This window comes from Protopterus annectens, chromosome 3.part0 (genome assembly GCF_019279795.1).
Source record: "Protopterus annectens isolate FY-2018-M chromosome 3.part0, PAN1.0, whole genome shotgun sequence".
NCBI classification, from domain to species: Eukaryota; Metazoa; Chordata; order Ceratodontiformes; family Protopteridae; genus Protopterus; species Protopterus annectens.
In genome coordinates, this window is record NC_056731.1 from 1,711,178,864 (window position 1) to 1,711,194,469 (window position 15,606).

A 15,606-nucleotide genomic window follows, 5' to 3' on the forward strand; every position below is an offset into this window, starting at 1 on the left:
AGTTGCTGTATGGGCATAGGGTGAGGGGGCCTCTAGATTTAATTTGAGATGAGTGGGAGGGTGAGTGTGAATCTCACAAGGAGTCTGTTATGGCATATGTCCTAAACCTCAGGACAAGGCTGAAGGAACTCATGGGCTTGGCCTAGGAGAACCTGGCAGAAGCCCAACAGCAGAAAAATGTCTGGTATGACAGGAATGCTCAAGCTAGAGAGTATGCTGTAGGACAGCAGGTAATGGTTCTTGTTCCTGTCAGACACAACAAGCTGCAGGCAGCTTGATTGGGACCCTAGAAGGTGATAAGGAAGGTCAGTGATGTTAACTACATGGAAGAACTGCTAGGCAGGAGACAGGGGCACAAATTGTACCATGTTACCATGATGAAACCTTACCATGATAGGGAGGCCCTTGTGCTGAGTATTAGTACAAGGCAGGAGGAGTCTGAGGGGATTTATGGCTGCAGGGAGCCAGCCAGGAAAATCCCAAATTACTGTGGTGGAACTTAGGGTTGCAGGCATATGCTGGGACAGTGCAGCACGGTACTGGGATCAGCAATGCTAAGGCAGCTGGAATCTCAAGACAGAGAATGAGGTAAGGTATTCCCAGATAGGCTCAACCCTCTCAAGCAACACTTGAAAAACTAGCTTGAGTTCTCGTTGGGGGTAGGGGAGAAGTGTGATCCCTCTCAAGCAACGTTTCTCAAGGGACACTTGAAAAAATAGCTTGAGTTCTCATTGGGGGTAGGGCAGAAATGTGATAAACTGAGATGCTGCCAGCCCAGCTAGCTGGAATTTTATAAATAATAAATGTCACTTGAAAATATTAGCATGATTTATATAGAAATGTGACACTGCCTGCCTAGCTAGATAGAATTTTGTAAATCATTCTGTGTCATTTGTGAATAGTAATATGATTTGTATGCTTGCCTTAAAAATGTAAGAAAATGATATGTTCTATACTGAGCTTCAAGATTGTAACCACAGTGCACCCTGCTGGAAAAGAGCACAAATGTGTATAAATGATATGCCACTGCAAATGTATGGTTTCATAGTAAAAGTTGGAATATACAGAGTTAACTTGCAAATTCTGAGAAAATAAATAATTTCACAAGGTGTTTACCAGAACTAGAAAACAGAATGTCTGCAGCTGGAAATTCTTTCTGTTGTTTGAAACAGAGGTAATTATAGGTTTCCAAAGTAATTGTTTTATGATTTCCTGTTTTTGGCAAGCTTCTAAGAGAGAATTGTCAGCTTCTAAGAGATGAGTATTTTTCATAGAGACATGTTAAATTCTGTTGGTATCTGTTTAGCCTGGGAACTAGATGCAAGTGTCAAATAGTGACGTCATCTAGCTAACCCAGCTGTAATGTGTATTATTATCTTAAGAACTATCTCAGAGAGAAAGAGTGCATTTTGTATTTTGTTCTGGACCTGTAACTCACCAGCAATTTCTCTTGGTCTGCAAGTAAGTTATATAGGTGCAGTGATTTCTCTTAGATATAGATAGAAATACAGTAAGATTAGTCTAGGTCTTTTCTGTATTTATGTGAGACTGTCCTACAATGTTGTTTTAAAGTATTTCCTGTGATTCTAAACCCTGTTGTCACTGTGTTGAGTTAAGGAGTATTGTCTTGTGCTTTTATTATTTATTATTAAATATATTTAAACCTATTAATGTTGGCTTTTTTGTGTAGAGATATTTAAGCTCTTACAGTACTTGCACGTATTTGCTGACACTGTATAGGCCACTCTAGAATAGACTTAAAAGTTTGGGCACACTTACCATTTGGATAGCAGTAACATTGCACAGTGGAATTGGTCACCCTTTGGGAAGGGCCTTATAGTAGCTGATAAGTAGGGGTTCTGGTGGCAGTGTTAACTACTTTATGGTCTTGGCAGAAGGGGGCATAGCTAGTAAACCTGTGCCAGCCTTCCCCAGGTGTGTGTTTGTGTATAAATCAAATTTCAAAGTGTGTGTGTGTGTGTGAGCTACTTGGGCAGGGACACAAAGCAATGGTTGGACAGACAGAGTGCTGGGAGGACTTGGCTTGGAACCCTGGATAAGGACTCCACTCTATAGCTGTGCCAGTGGGAAGTCTTATTGGGGATTTGAAGAGAGAGAGAGAGAGAGAGAAAAAAAAAAACAGTCGCAGACTGACTGTCATCTCTGTGTACTCTTAAGGGAAATTGTACTTTACTGTGTGTGTACTTGTCATCCTCCCAATGGCACATCCCTCACTGGTGTTAGTGGTGAGGATTGAGGCTCTTTGATTACTGGGCCAGTGCATGGGCATCACAGAACCTGTGGCTGATTTTACCAGAAACGTAAGATTAAGCTGGACTCGGGCCTGAATACATTGCCAATCAATAAAGAAGCCCCCTAGGGACCTGGATGGATTTGGGGAAAAAGATGTAGATTGCAGTCACCCCGGCCTTTAGGAAGATAAATTGCCAGATGCATTTTGTTAATTTCAACGAAGGAATCTTGGCACAACTGGGGCATATGTCCACAGAAATTCAAAACTAATTGTTGTAGCCCCAAATCCTGAAACTTGTTCAGCTCTCTCAAAATGTGTAGAAGCATACAGTTGCATGTGGCTGCAATAGAGTATATGTGGTCTGTAGTGCAAAAGCTTCCAGTTCAATCATCTAGCACCATGCCTGAGTTCAGCTCCCTACAGAGGATGAGTTTGACATAATGGTTAAGGTCTTCACCTGATAAACACAAGGTACAGGGTTTGATTCTGACCTTGAGTAATTGGCAAGGCTTAAAATGGCTCTTCTGGGCAGACAGCCTAGTACTTACCTGTGAACTTATGAACCCAGTGATATCCAAGTACTGTTCAATGGCCCTTTAGACAAGAATCCTTTTTCAGGAAACCTTTACAGAACATATTTGACACACTGGAGGGGAAAAAGGCAAAGTCTTGCAAACAGTGAATCAGATTTTTTACCTTCCAGTAATGCAGTACACCAGAAGTTATCCTTCCAAGACTAGTATCTTTGTTAGACACCAGCCAAAGGATCTGCAGGTAAAAGCAGACATAGTAGATTAAATGGAAGTAAAAGTCTGGGAATCCTGTTCAAAGTGGTTTGGCCACTGCTTCCAAGTTGTAATGACTCAGATTCCATCCCTAACCATGTACTCTTCCCATTTCCTTATCCCCCTCAGTTTGCCAGATTTTGCAGCAGGTTGAGCCATCTCACAGAGAGTTGGCAGAGGGTAGTGGTGGACGCCTGGGTGTTGCGAATAATAGCGGAGAAGTACAAGATGGAATTTGAGTCCATACTGCAATTCATAGGGTTGGTCCTAGTATTAGAAGAGCAGGTGCATTTAATTTTGCTCTTAGTGCAGCAGTCTCAGACAGTGGAAAAATAGCATAGTTTCCAGAACTTAAAGAAGGCTTAGCCTTCTACTCAGCTTTTTTTCCTGGTCCCCAAAAGGGATTAATCATGTAAGACTGGTCTGTACCTCTCCAGACTCAGTCCTTTTCCAGTGGATACTTAGATGTTCATTTGCAGTCACTGCTCTCACTTTTCACTCCTTGAGTCTTTGTTATCAAGCTGGATCTTAAAAACTTTTTCCACATACTATTTATAAAGACCACTGGAGATTTCTAAGGTTCAGGGTCAGAACCCAGCATTACAATGTCACTTCCTTGCTGTTTGGACTGTCTAGTTTGCTTAGGTTACATATGACATACTTAACCACAGTGTTGGCTTATCTTTTGTGATTTTTTCCCCACCTCACTGCTAACCATTAGCTGCCCTTAAGGCCATTCCTCATCCAGCAGGTTTACCAGGCATTCGAGTTCAAGTCATGTATTTAATGTGACCAGATTCAGAGTAAGAGAGGGCATCAAGACCCCTGGTGCAACATCATATTGCTATTGAAGGATATTTTTATATTTAGCCTTTGCTTCCTCAACACCTTACTAACATCTGTAGCATAAGTGAGTGAACATGCAGTGAGGGCAAGCTAGCATATCATACTGCCTGTGTGACTCATCCAAAGTTCCCCCACCGAATCCCATGTATGACAATGCCTCCATCAGATTCTTCAGCCTTTGTTATGGATCGGTCTTAGGAATACTCACACATTTGACATCTCTCCAGGACAGGCATGCCCATCCTGTGCTGCCAGCACCTAAGACATCTGAGCTACTAGTCGAACCCGGTTGCTTGGGCCATTGTCAGGGCTTTATCCCTCTATGCCACTCTGCTAGTTAGTGTTGGATTTCCTTCCTTTACTTGTGTGGTAGCCTGTTGCAGGCACAGACACAGCACCAAATCTTAGACAATCTCATCTTTACCATACATTACTTCCAAAGTCTAGGGTTTTAATTCAGACACCCAAAATTAAGCATCATTCTCTTATAGGCTCAAGACCTTTCTGGGAGAACCCTGAACAAGTGCAGAGACTACCCTCCTGAAGGTGGCAACCACTGCCCTAGTGCTATACTTTCGCTGGTAAGTCAGCAGGGATGCTGTTATGACCAGGGACTTTTTGAAGGCTTTGGGCTACATGTTATCAGCAGTTCTAATGGATCTGCAAATGAAATTTCACATGAGGAAGATTTAGTGGCTTCTGATGGACTCTAGGAGTCAGCATGTACTAGCCTAAGGCATGAAGCTCCCATTGTTGACCAGCATCAAGATGGGATTCACATGAGTGGACAAAATGTGCATTAATGATAGGAGACCAGAGGAAACCATTCTCCCGGCCAGAGTCTGCACAGTCTGAAGAACAGTGCCTTGGAATATGCATGGTATATCCATGCAGGGACCTTCTCAGCTCAAGGACTTTTGCTTCTCCCAGTGGAATCTACATATCAACCTGAAGGAGATGTTGGCAGCCCTGTTAACCTTCAATAGTCAGAAGAAACCAAGTGTCCTCATGCTTAACACAAATACTGTGGTAATGTGTTACATAAGCAGGCAGAGAGGTACAAGGTCATGTCATTTGTGCAGGTTGCCAGTACAGATCTGCAAGTTAGCAGCCCAGTCCAATCTGGATGTTAGGGAGGTGTGCCAGTCTTCACAGTACAGCAAAATAGCTGCTAATCTGAGCAGAGTACTGGCAAGAAGCAGTGACTAGAGGTTGAGTGAGAGCATTTTCTGGCAGTTGATAATCAAATGAGTTCTTCCTGAGATGTACTTATTTGCTTCCCCAGCAAACCATCAGCTCCTTATTTTCTAAACAAGACTCCCTTTCAGCAGAGCCTGGTGGGATGGATGCCTTCTCTTTCCAGTGTCGACACTGGTTTTTGTATGCTTTCTACCAAGTGCCTTTCATTTCTTGGGTGGTAGAGAAGATATGCAAGGAGTAACCTAGTATGTTCCTCTTATCTCCATTTCGGCTGAGGTGTAGTGAAGATGACTAAGGAATCCCTGTTCTTCCTGACACAGGAAATGGACTAGCAAATACAGAGGACTGGAGCCCTGGTACATTCAGACTTAAAGGGTCTCAAGCTGACAGCCTGAAATATCTGTTGCTTATTCCTCTCGGGCATCTTTTTTGTGTGGAAGTGATAACCATTCTGAAGGAAGCCAGACAGCCAAACAGAAGGATATTCAGGAAACTTAACACAAGATCAAGTCTAGGGAAACAGAAAAGGTTTTCCATTTAGTGTAGGAAGAACATTGAAAGCAGAGGTACCCCTCATTCTTACTTATTTATCAGATTTTTTTAGGGCAGAGCTACCTACTCCTCTATTAAGGTACATGTTTTAGCTTGTGTAATTTTGCTTCTGCTACTGTCCCATCTTAAAGGGGAGAAGACATTGATCAAGCAGTTCCTAACAGGAATATTTCAGCTATGACCAACTCCAAAAGTGGTCCTTTGCACATGGGACCTGAATTCCATCCTGAAGCAGCTGACTTTGGACCCATTTGTGCTAATAGTCTCAGTGCCACTCAAGGTACTGTCTTGAAAGTCCATCATCTTGGTGGCAGTTACGTCCATAAGAAGGATCTTGAAGGTGCAAGCCCGTATGACGTAGCAACCTTTCACAGTTTTCCCCAGTGATAAAGGTCTGCCTTAGGATGAATCTTAACTTTATGACTAAATCAGCAATTTCACAGATGTCCCTTAACCAGTCAATTAAACTGACCTTCTTCCAGAAACCCCAGAACAAAGGAATGAGAGTTGTACATTTGTGGGCATCCACAGTTATGGTACTACTTTGCCAAGACAAAGTACTTCAGGCAGACAGCGCAGTTGTTTTTAGCTTTTGTTGCATAGTGGAGAAAGCAGCCTAGTTATTAATCAGAAGATTTCCTGGTGGCTGTTGAACTACATTGTCTTCTGCTATTCAGAAAAAATATGGGCCTCTGCAAGAGTGTGCATAAGAGCATATTCAAAATGGGAAGCCTCCACTTTGCTAACAGTTTTCATGTAGATTTCGTACCAGACCATGTATGAAAGACAGACATCTGGCCATCTGTTCATACATTCACTAGCCAATATAAACTGAATATCTCGTTCAGAAATAGAGCAAAGTTTGTAGCAGTAGTCATCTGGGGTGTCAATAGAGCACTACAGGAGAGAAAATTTCTTTGAATTCGGTTCTTCTTTCTTCCAACAAGTGAACGGGGTAGCCATGGGAGCAGCCATGGCTCCAAATTATACTGATGCTTTTATGATTGCTTGGAAGAAGGCATTTATTGAATTTATTATGAATAATGAATTTTATAATAATATTGTTTACTATGGGTGTTTTATTGATTATGTGTTTTTGATTTGGAGGAGTAATTTAAATATTTTATTTATTCAGTACATGAACTCTGCCTACAGTTACTTTAAGTTTACATCTTTTTATGGTGTTAAAAGTGTTCATTTTTAGATTTAGAAATTTCTAAAGATGTGAATAAGTTAAGAACTAAGGTATATAAAAAAGAAGTGCAAAAAATACATATTTAGGTTATGGTAGTATGCCTCCCAAATATACTAAAAATAATGTTATTAATGGGCAGTTAACAAGAGCACGTAGACTAACAGAAAATGAGGAATTGTTCTTGAAAGAAGGAACGGTTTTGTGTTCAGAGTTTTTAATTAGAGGTTATCTGAAAGATATGGTAAAGCAGAAGTTTGAAGTGGTTGTAATTTGAGACACAACAGCCTCAGTGGTCTGACTCTGCAGCAGTACTGTAACTTAAGGCCTTCTTGGATATCTTATATTCATTTTTTGTCTGCCCTCTTCAACAGTCTTCTTTCTCTGTTGTCAATTTCTTAAGATATTCTCCTTTCATAGGAGCATGGAACACACAGCCCTCCAGTACACACACCAGCACTGCCTTCACATAAAAACACAAGCCACACAACCATGGAGGAGCTCTTGGATAATGTAGCCCAGGCAGGTATGACCCTAGCCCTGAGCAGCATCCTACCATCACCCAGAATGATACCACAGTACAAGCAGAAAATTATTGATTTTAACAATTGGCTAAGTTTCTGGTGTCATTCTAAGCGGATCCAGTATCTGTCTGCCTGGGATGACATGCTTGACAGACCTCGATGCTTTGCCAGAGATGGCCTGCATTTGTCACCCCTGAGCTTCCTGATACTGGCCAAGGCTCTTGCCACCTCTATAGTGCCTTTTTTAGGCAGTGTTCCAGAAACCAAATTACCACCACAACAGTTACAAAAAATGCAATCTGAGGGTCATGCTGCTCAACGCTAGAAGTCTAAATCTCAAAATGCAGTCGCTTGAAGCACTCTTTAAAATTGAGAACATCGACTTTTGTGCTGTAAAAGAGACCTGGTTCAAGGCAGCAGAAAGCATCCCTGCACTACCAGGTTATAACTCATTCCACACCTTTCAGCCCCAGAACTTGGACCGAAGCTCCAAAGGTGGTGATGTTTACATATTCATAAAGGATGCACACACCACCAGACTGGTAGCCCAACATAACACATCAGAGATACTTCAGTTGCAGCTAACATTGGGTAAGAGAGCGATTCAGGTCGTAGCCTGCTATAGGTCCCCAGCCATGTCACAAGACTCGCATTCCATGTTCCTAAGCACCCTGGAGAATATTAGGGTCCAACCTAACACTTTCTTACTAGGTCAACTACCCCTCCATTAACTGGGTAAACTACTCATGTACCAATACACTTGCCCACTGTTTCCTGGAGTTCATTAATTCCAATGCCCTGGACCACCTCATTCTTACCCCCACTAGAGGTTGGAACATCCTTGACCTGGTCATTACTAACATGGGCAACCGTTGCATTGCACCAATAGTCAGCTTCTCCCTGGTTAGATCCGACCACAAATTAATCACCTTGGAAATCCACATCCCTCCCACCCCCCATCCCTTCGCAAAGGTAACCACCATGTAAAACTCCAAAGCTAACTTTGGGCTCCTAAAAACAGAGGTGGCTAACTTCACGGCACCCATGCAAATGGAGAATAGTTGCATGACTTCAGAATCGTACACCAATGCACTGTACAAACACATAAACATATGCATGGATCTCGCCATATGCAATAGAACCAAGAAGCTCTTCTCCAAAAAAAGGAAGCCAATCTGGTGGTCCCCTGCCATAAACAAACTTTACAACAGAAGAAGGAAACTGATGTGGAATAAGCTGTAGTCCCAAGACTGGAAAAACTCCCTTATCAGCCTCAACAAAAAGTCGAGATCCCTCATCAAATCCTCTAAAGCTAGCTATGAAAACAGAATTACAGCAGATAGTAAAGACAACCACAAGGCCTTCAATAGTTATGTAAAGAATCTCCACAGCAATACCCAGATTTACTCTGAGCTGCTGCACAATGGTACCTCCTATACTGAGAGAACAGATATTGCCAGTGTACTGGTCGACAGATTCATTGCCAACTTTACCCCCCCCCCAAAGGGCGATCACAAAACCAGAAGATTGCCAGGCACCCAGTATTACTGCTGCACAGATTAAAACAGCATTGTCCAAGGCCAGGAATACAGCTTCTATGGGACCTGACAATATCCCTGGTTGTATTCTACATGAACTACAGAGTGAACTGGCACCTCACCTGTGTGTCCTGTTCAGTCATAGCTTCACCTCAGGCTTTGTCCCTACTGAATGGCGCACTGCTACAGTCATCCCTCTCCACAAAGGATGAGCGACTACAGACCCTGTGAACTATCACCCCATTAGCCTGACTAGTCTTATATGCAAAACTATGGAATGCACCATCATGGACCTAATAAACAAGGATATAGGGAATCTCCAAACTCTGGATCCCACACAGTTTGGTTTTGTGAAGGGTAGATCATGCCTGCTCAACTTGGTCGACTTATTTGGGTCAGTCACCAGAGCTGTGGATGAAGGCAAGGTGGTTAAAACAGCCTACCTTGATCTGGCCAAGGCTTTGATACCATCCCCTACTCAGGAATCATAGAAAAACTCACTAAGCTTGGCATCAACCCCTTTGTCACTAGGTGGGTTGCAAACTGGCTCACAGATGGAACCCACATTGTGAAAGTAGCTGACTCCAACTCAGACTGCCAACTAGTCAAAAGTGGAGTCCCACAGGGTTCGGTCCTGGGTCCTGTCCTGTTTGGTATCTACTTCTCTGAAGTCCAGGCCAACACGAAGGGACTCTAGCTGACAAAGTTCGCAGACAATTGTAAGTTGGGAGCTATTATTAACTCCCCAAGTGATGTTGATATCCTACAGAATGGCCTCATTGAGACCGACGACTGGTGTCAGAACCATGGCCTTAAGCTCAATGCCAAAAAATTTGTCGTCATCCCTTTTGGCAAAACCCGGTTCCCATGAATTACCACATTGATGGTAGTCCACTGAATACAGAAGGTGTTATAAGAGATCTGGGAACACAGGTTGACAGCAACCTCTCTTTTGATCACCACATTGTCACTGTGGTCAAAGTCCTTCTGTGTGGCACATCTCATTACTAAGGGTTTTGCATCCAGGAAGAAAGAGGTCATTGTCTCCCTCTACTCTTCCCTCATTAGGCCAATCATTGAGTACATTGCACTAGACACCTGCAACAACTGGAGAGGCTGCAAAAGTACCTCACAAAGAGGATCCTAGGCCTTAAACACTTATCCTATATGAACAGACTCAAAAAACTCCAACTATTCTCTGTCTCATGTCGCCTACTTAGAGGCGATCTCTGCTTGACTTACAAAGCCATGTCTGACCCAGCTCTGTTAGAAATGCTACATCTAAAGAAATCCCAATCCCTCCGCACTACACGCTCCAGAGACCTCAACCTCATTACCACAATTAACAGAACATGCTGGAGGGACAGGTTCATAACCCAGAGACTGCCCATGCTATGGAACAGACTTCCCATACATGTCAAGCAGAGTACCTCGCTGACCCTCTTCAAGAGAAATCTTGATGAGTGGATGGGGAACAGAAGAGTCACCTCGGAGATAACTCCAGTGGCTCTCTTCGACAGAGGCACTGGGAACTAAGGTCGAGTGGCACTATGCCAGGGTAATCCTATGGCTAGGCTTGTAAAGGCCCCAGGGCCATTAGCCTAATACACACCTATGAACCTATGAACATCAAGCATTTCCATGAGATTAACCAAATTATTAGAAAAAAATTTAGAACATAACACTTCCATTCTTACATAGTCCTTCCCTTTTTCATTCAGCATCATTGTATACGGTGATTGAATGTCCGTAGTTACTAAGTCCGAATCTAATATTTCAATTTCTTTTACAGCTAATTTGTCCCTAATAAAGGACAAGCTTCACTCCACTACCTTTTGCAGTTGCATGTCGACATATATATCCATAGCTTAAATTTTACTCCCATCAGTTGCCACTATGGGCCTAAAGGGAGGATTATCCAGGTCTTTATAAACTTTAGTCAGGTCAAAGATTCTACTTATTTTAGGGAATTTTATAACCAAAAAAACGAGCATAACTGTTTAGTACTCCCTTCACATAACCATTCTTCTATGAAAGAGTCTGTCAGTCCATAAGCTCTTAAAAAAAACTAACTTTCTTATAATATTTATCATCTTGCAGCATCAATTCCATCTTATCATAAAATTCTCTATTCATATTGACAAGGGCATTACCCTTATCAGCCTCGGTAATTAAAGGTTTAATTTCTTTCTCTCGTTAAATTTAAAAAAAATGCTTCGGTTTCTCTCTAAGCAAATCCCTTAGCTGCCTGTCAGTAGCAACCAAGAATGCCTCCAGTTCAAGCCTTAATGGAGGATTGTAACAGGTAGGTGTAATGAAAGCACAAGTATCTTTTTCATCTTCCTTAAAGATAACTTTAAACTCAATTTTCTGACATAATTTCTTAGGCGGTTCAAAACATCACATATGTCTGCCCTAGCCGCAGGTAGAAATGTCCAGCCCTTCCTTAAAACTTGAATTTCTATATTATCCAAAGGCTTATGTGACAGGTTTGCAATTATAAAATAACAGTCAGAGAACATACCTCCTGGTTCCTTGCACTCTTTTTTCCGTTCCTTTCCATTTTCGATTGTTGTTTCATTGCTTGCCTGTAGCTTGCTTCTCCTGGAAAAGCTGCTATTTTGTGCCCATGTTCATTGGCCTGTACCAGTATCCTGATAAATATTTACAGGCTGAAACAACCCGAGATGCTGTACCATTCAAGCTTTTCTCTGGAGATTTCACAAAATTATCAATGTTATAATTGCCTTTTTCATGGCCCATATTTTTTCTTCCTTATGGGCCAACCTTTCTGACCTTCTAACTTCAAAAGCAGCCATAGAAGGAACATCACAACTCTGAATCTCTTCTATTCTCTTCAGTCTGTATAATCGTAAGGGTAAGCTTTATTATTTTATTTTTTAATAATGAGAGGAAGAGTGTACGTATTTTTTCATATGTTAACTTGATCGACATTTTTGCTTTATATGAGTGGCTGTATTTTCCCGCTATTGGGCTTGAACAGCGATAGATGTTTGCACAAGTACAGCTGCTGTTATGTTTCGTCTGTTAATAACTTTTAAGTTGTGATCGTTTCAGTCAGCTGAGGTGGTGCATGAGGCCTCAAGGACTGCATAAGAAACAGCTTTTGCATTTGATACTTTTCCAACAAGAAGGCAGTCATTCATTCATATTTAACCTTCCCATATTGAAAGCATGAGTTGTTGGTTGATTCCTGTTAGTCTTCGAGAGAGTTCTGCAAATGATAAAGTAATTAGACAGCCATAAACTAATCAAGAGCATAGATTTAATGAGTTCAGTTTTACCCAGTAATTATATCCTGTGGTTACTTTGTTTGTTTTCTTCTTAATAGTAGACATTTCTTTAAGTCACACAGCAGCGACAATATGTATTAAGTCTGTAAATGAATTTAATAAATAATGACACTGTTATGTCATAAAGAAATGTCTTGTAAGATGAAAACAAAGTGGCTACTGCGTTTGTGGCATGCGTCTTCACCAGCCCTTGCAGCATTTTGCCAAATGTAAAAGGAAGTTTCTTAATGATATACATAACACTGCATTTCTGTCTGCAACAGGGTTACGCTAATACAAATTGATGTGACCCCCACCTTAACTTCTTGTTCTGGCTAGTAGACAGAAAAACCTGGAGTGGAATACTTACTCTTCTCAAAAGGGCCTTTAATTATAAAGGAATTAATGAATTGTAGTAAGGCATGTAGTAAGAACTGATATAGACACATGTAACTTTCTTTTACTATGTTAATGTGCTTATTTTTGTATAAAAAATTTCAATAAAAGTATTAAAAAAACAAGCCTGTAGTAGGTTCCTTGATGAGAGAATTGAAGTGGACAAGTCTGAACCTTGTTTCAGGCAGGAAGATTGGTGTACGACTTGTGTCACTGAAACCAGACATGAGACTGATGGTTTGAAATTTCATACTGATGTAGGAAAGAGATAAGGTGAGAATATATTTATTAATTTGCTGTAATGCTCCTTTCTCGGTGATCTAATGCTAAAGTGCGAATCTGAATCAACTGTACTTTCTAGTTACCTCTTGTCAGGAAAGTATTTGAGAATCATTTTGTTTTCACGTTTCTATTTAATCAGTATGCCATGGAGACATTAATGTTAGTATGTTATGTATTAGCACAGTGATCTGATATATGCAAACGTTGTGTGTGTGTATATATGTGTATGTGTGTGTATATATATATATATATATATATATATATATATATATATATATATATATATATAATCCATTACTATTTATTTTTGTTGTAACTTGACCAATTTCAAAATAATATGACTTTTTTTGTTATTACAGCCTGTCCGAACTGGAAACAGATATTAAAGTGTTCAGAGAAGCACTTCTGGAGATTTTAGATGATGAAGATTTAATAGAGAATCTTTGCCTTTCCAAATGGAGTGATCCTCAGATTTTGTATGTATAGTATTTTTGTACTTTCTTTTTATTCCTTTTCTTAAAATTAATATCTTCCAGTATTCATATTTTTGTCTTGAACATGCTACATCTCTTTTAAGATCACACTAGATAAATTATACATTTCAGTTTTTCAACAGTATATGAAATAAATGCATGCCTTTATCTTTGCAGTCCCTTTCCTTCATGTCCATACCATTAATTCCCCTCCCCTGAAACCCTCTATGATCTTTCTCTGTCATGTCCTGCACCACATCAACTTTGTACGCAGTTTCAAAATTCTTTCCACTGCATCTTCCTCTGGTTTTATCTTTTCCACTTGTCACAGTATCTCATTTCCCCCACCCAACCACATATATTTTGACTCTACCTCTTTCTGTCTTAGTTTAATTTTCAGTCTCCCCAGATAAACAAGTTCCATATTTGTTGTACCTTTGTCTGTTACACTGTCAGATGCCTCCTACACATCACTCTACAGTCTTATTTCCTTACTTTACCCACATATGAAGGCAGTTCACCCTAGTCCTTACACTTCCAGCATTAACTACTCAATCAGCTTTTACTTTTCTGTAGCTGTGGGGGGGGGGGGGGGGTATGATAGGCCACCCGTGCAGTAGCTGCATTTACTGATTAGGGACCAGCCCTTCTGCTCCAAGTACCCTACATATAATGTGCGTCTTCCCACATACAGCCCTCTCTTTCATTTCTCCCTCTGTCTTATCCAGTTTCATGTCAGCTTCTAAGTCCCCTCCCCATTTTCCTTTTGTATACTTTCTACCCTCCAATTCCTCCTCCTTCTTTAGCCTTTGTTCCATGTTCCTCCCCTCCTTACTTAGCATCACCTTCCTTTTTTATCAATTGCTTCCTCACCATTGTCTTCATTCTGCCACATTGCACCCACTCCCTAAGACTTAAATTGCATTGTTTTCTCATTACCCCATATTTTTTAAGTTTCTCATACTGATTATCCTTGAACAATTCCTGCATGCTCTCCAACCCTTTCTCTTCATATCCCTTGCTGCCCATTCCACCTTTTCTGTCATCTCCTCTGTCCACCATCCCAGATATTTTTTTCCCCAAAGGCTCCATATTTGCATCTCCAAACTTCACTTGACCCTTCTTCATCTCATTTTCCACATCCTGTATGAATGATACCCAAGTCCCTCTTCACGTCTGGCTCCCATCCTGTCCAGTGTAGGTTTCCACCAGTCACCTTCATCATTTACCACTAACCTATGTCATGTACAGTCTAGCCCTCTGAAGCCTCCTTTCTTCCCTGCTGCTGTGAACCTTTCCCATCATATCCTTGCATCTTTGCCATTCAATACAAGTCTGTCACAAAACCTTTACCATCTTATCTGTCAACACCATTGTTGTATGCCTCAACTCACAGACTATTAATGCTACTACTGTCATTTTTACCACCTCTGTGCTTCCACCTAACAGGTTGAACCTTGATAAATCCATCCTTTAGTTTCCTTGTTATATCAAAGACCACTCTTACATTCTTTTCTTTTACTCTTTCAGTAATGGATATACAATCAGGCCAAGATACCTCCCCTTATTAACTGCTGTTTGGTTGCCTACATCCTGCCTTTTATGATGAGCACAACTAATTGGGGGAAATAGTGCATCTCCAGCCCATCTAAGAATCTACCAATCTAGCCAACCCTTGACACTTGCTTCTCCACATCTGCTAGAAACAGCATGCAGCCATCTGCAAACTGATTGAAGTAGCATGTCTGTTCCCCTCCCTCCGTAAACCGCTATGTTGTCATCTTTGCTAGTACTGCCAGTACTGTTAGAAACAACATATGTAATTATTTTTCCCACTGTTCTAGGTTAATTGGATAAGTGGCTCATTGGTTTTGTATAAAACAGCCATTGTGGTGATATGGTTTGATTCTGATTAAGTCCTGTTTGTGTTAAGGACAAAAGCACTTCATCAGTTTGGTCATAAATAATATATTTTATTTTATAGACTAATCCTGGTTGTGGCTTCTGGTTACTAGTTTTTCTTAGTCATTCAGTGGTAACCACCCACTTTTTCAGTTATTAGAAACAAGAACAGTAACAGTGGTATCTGAGTTTTAGTACCACCGTATTATACATGTATGTCACCCTTCTTTGCTGATTGCTCCTCAGGACTGATCTTTTCCAGTATCTTGAACATAAAATCCCACTCTGAGTCAAACTATTTTTTAAATATTGAACGCTACCATCCCCATCCCTTTAGTCTAGCATTAAGCTCCAGTGAGCTGCTGATTG

The 15,606-nt window shown here is 41.0% G+C and overlaps 1 protein-coding gene across 1 annotated transcript in view; it reads left to right on the top strand.

Annotated features, from left to right (window-relative positions):
- MRS2 (magnesium transporter MRS2) overlaps positions 1-15,606 on the top strand; it is a gene marked incomplete in the record, with an annotated part of 468,540 nt that overhangs the window by 310,455 nt on the left and 142,479 nt on the right. Inside the window, 1 exon segment of the mRNA XM_044065745.1 lies at positions 13,222-13,338. Coding sequence (XP_043921680.1) covers positions 13,222-13,338 — 117 coding nt within the window.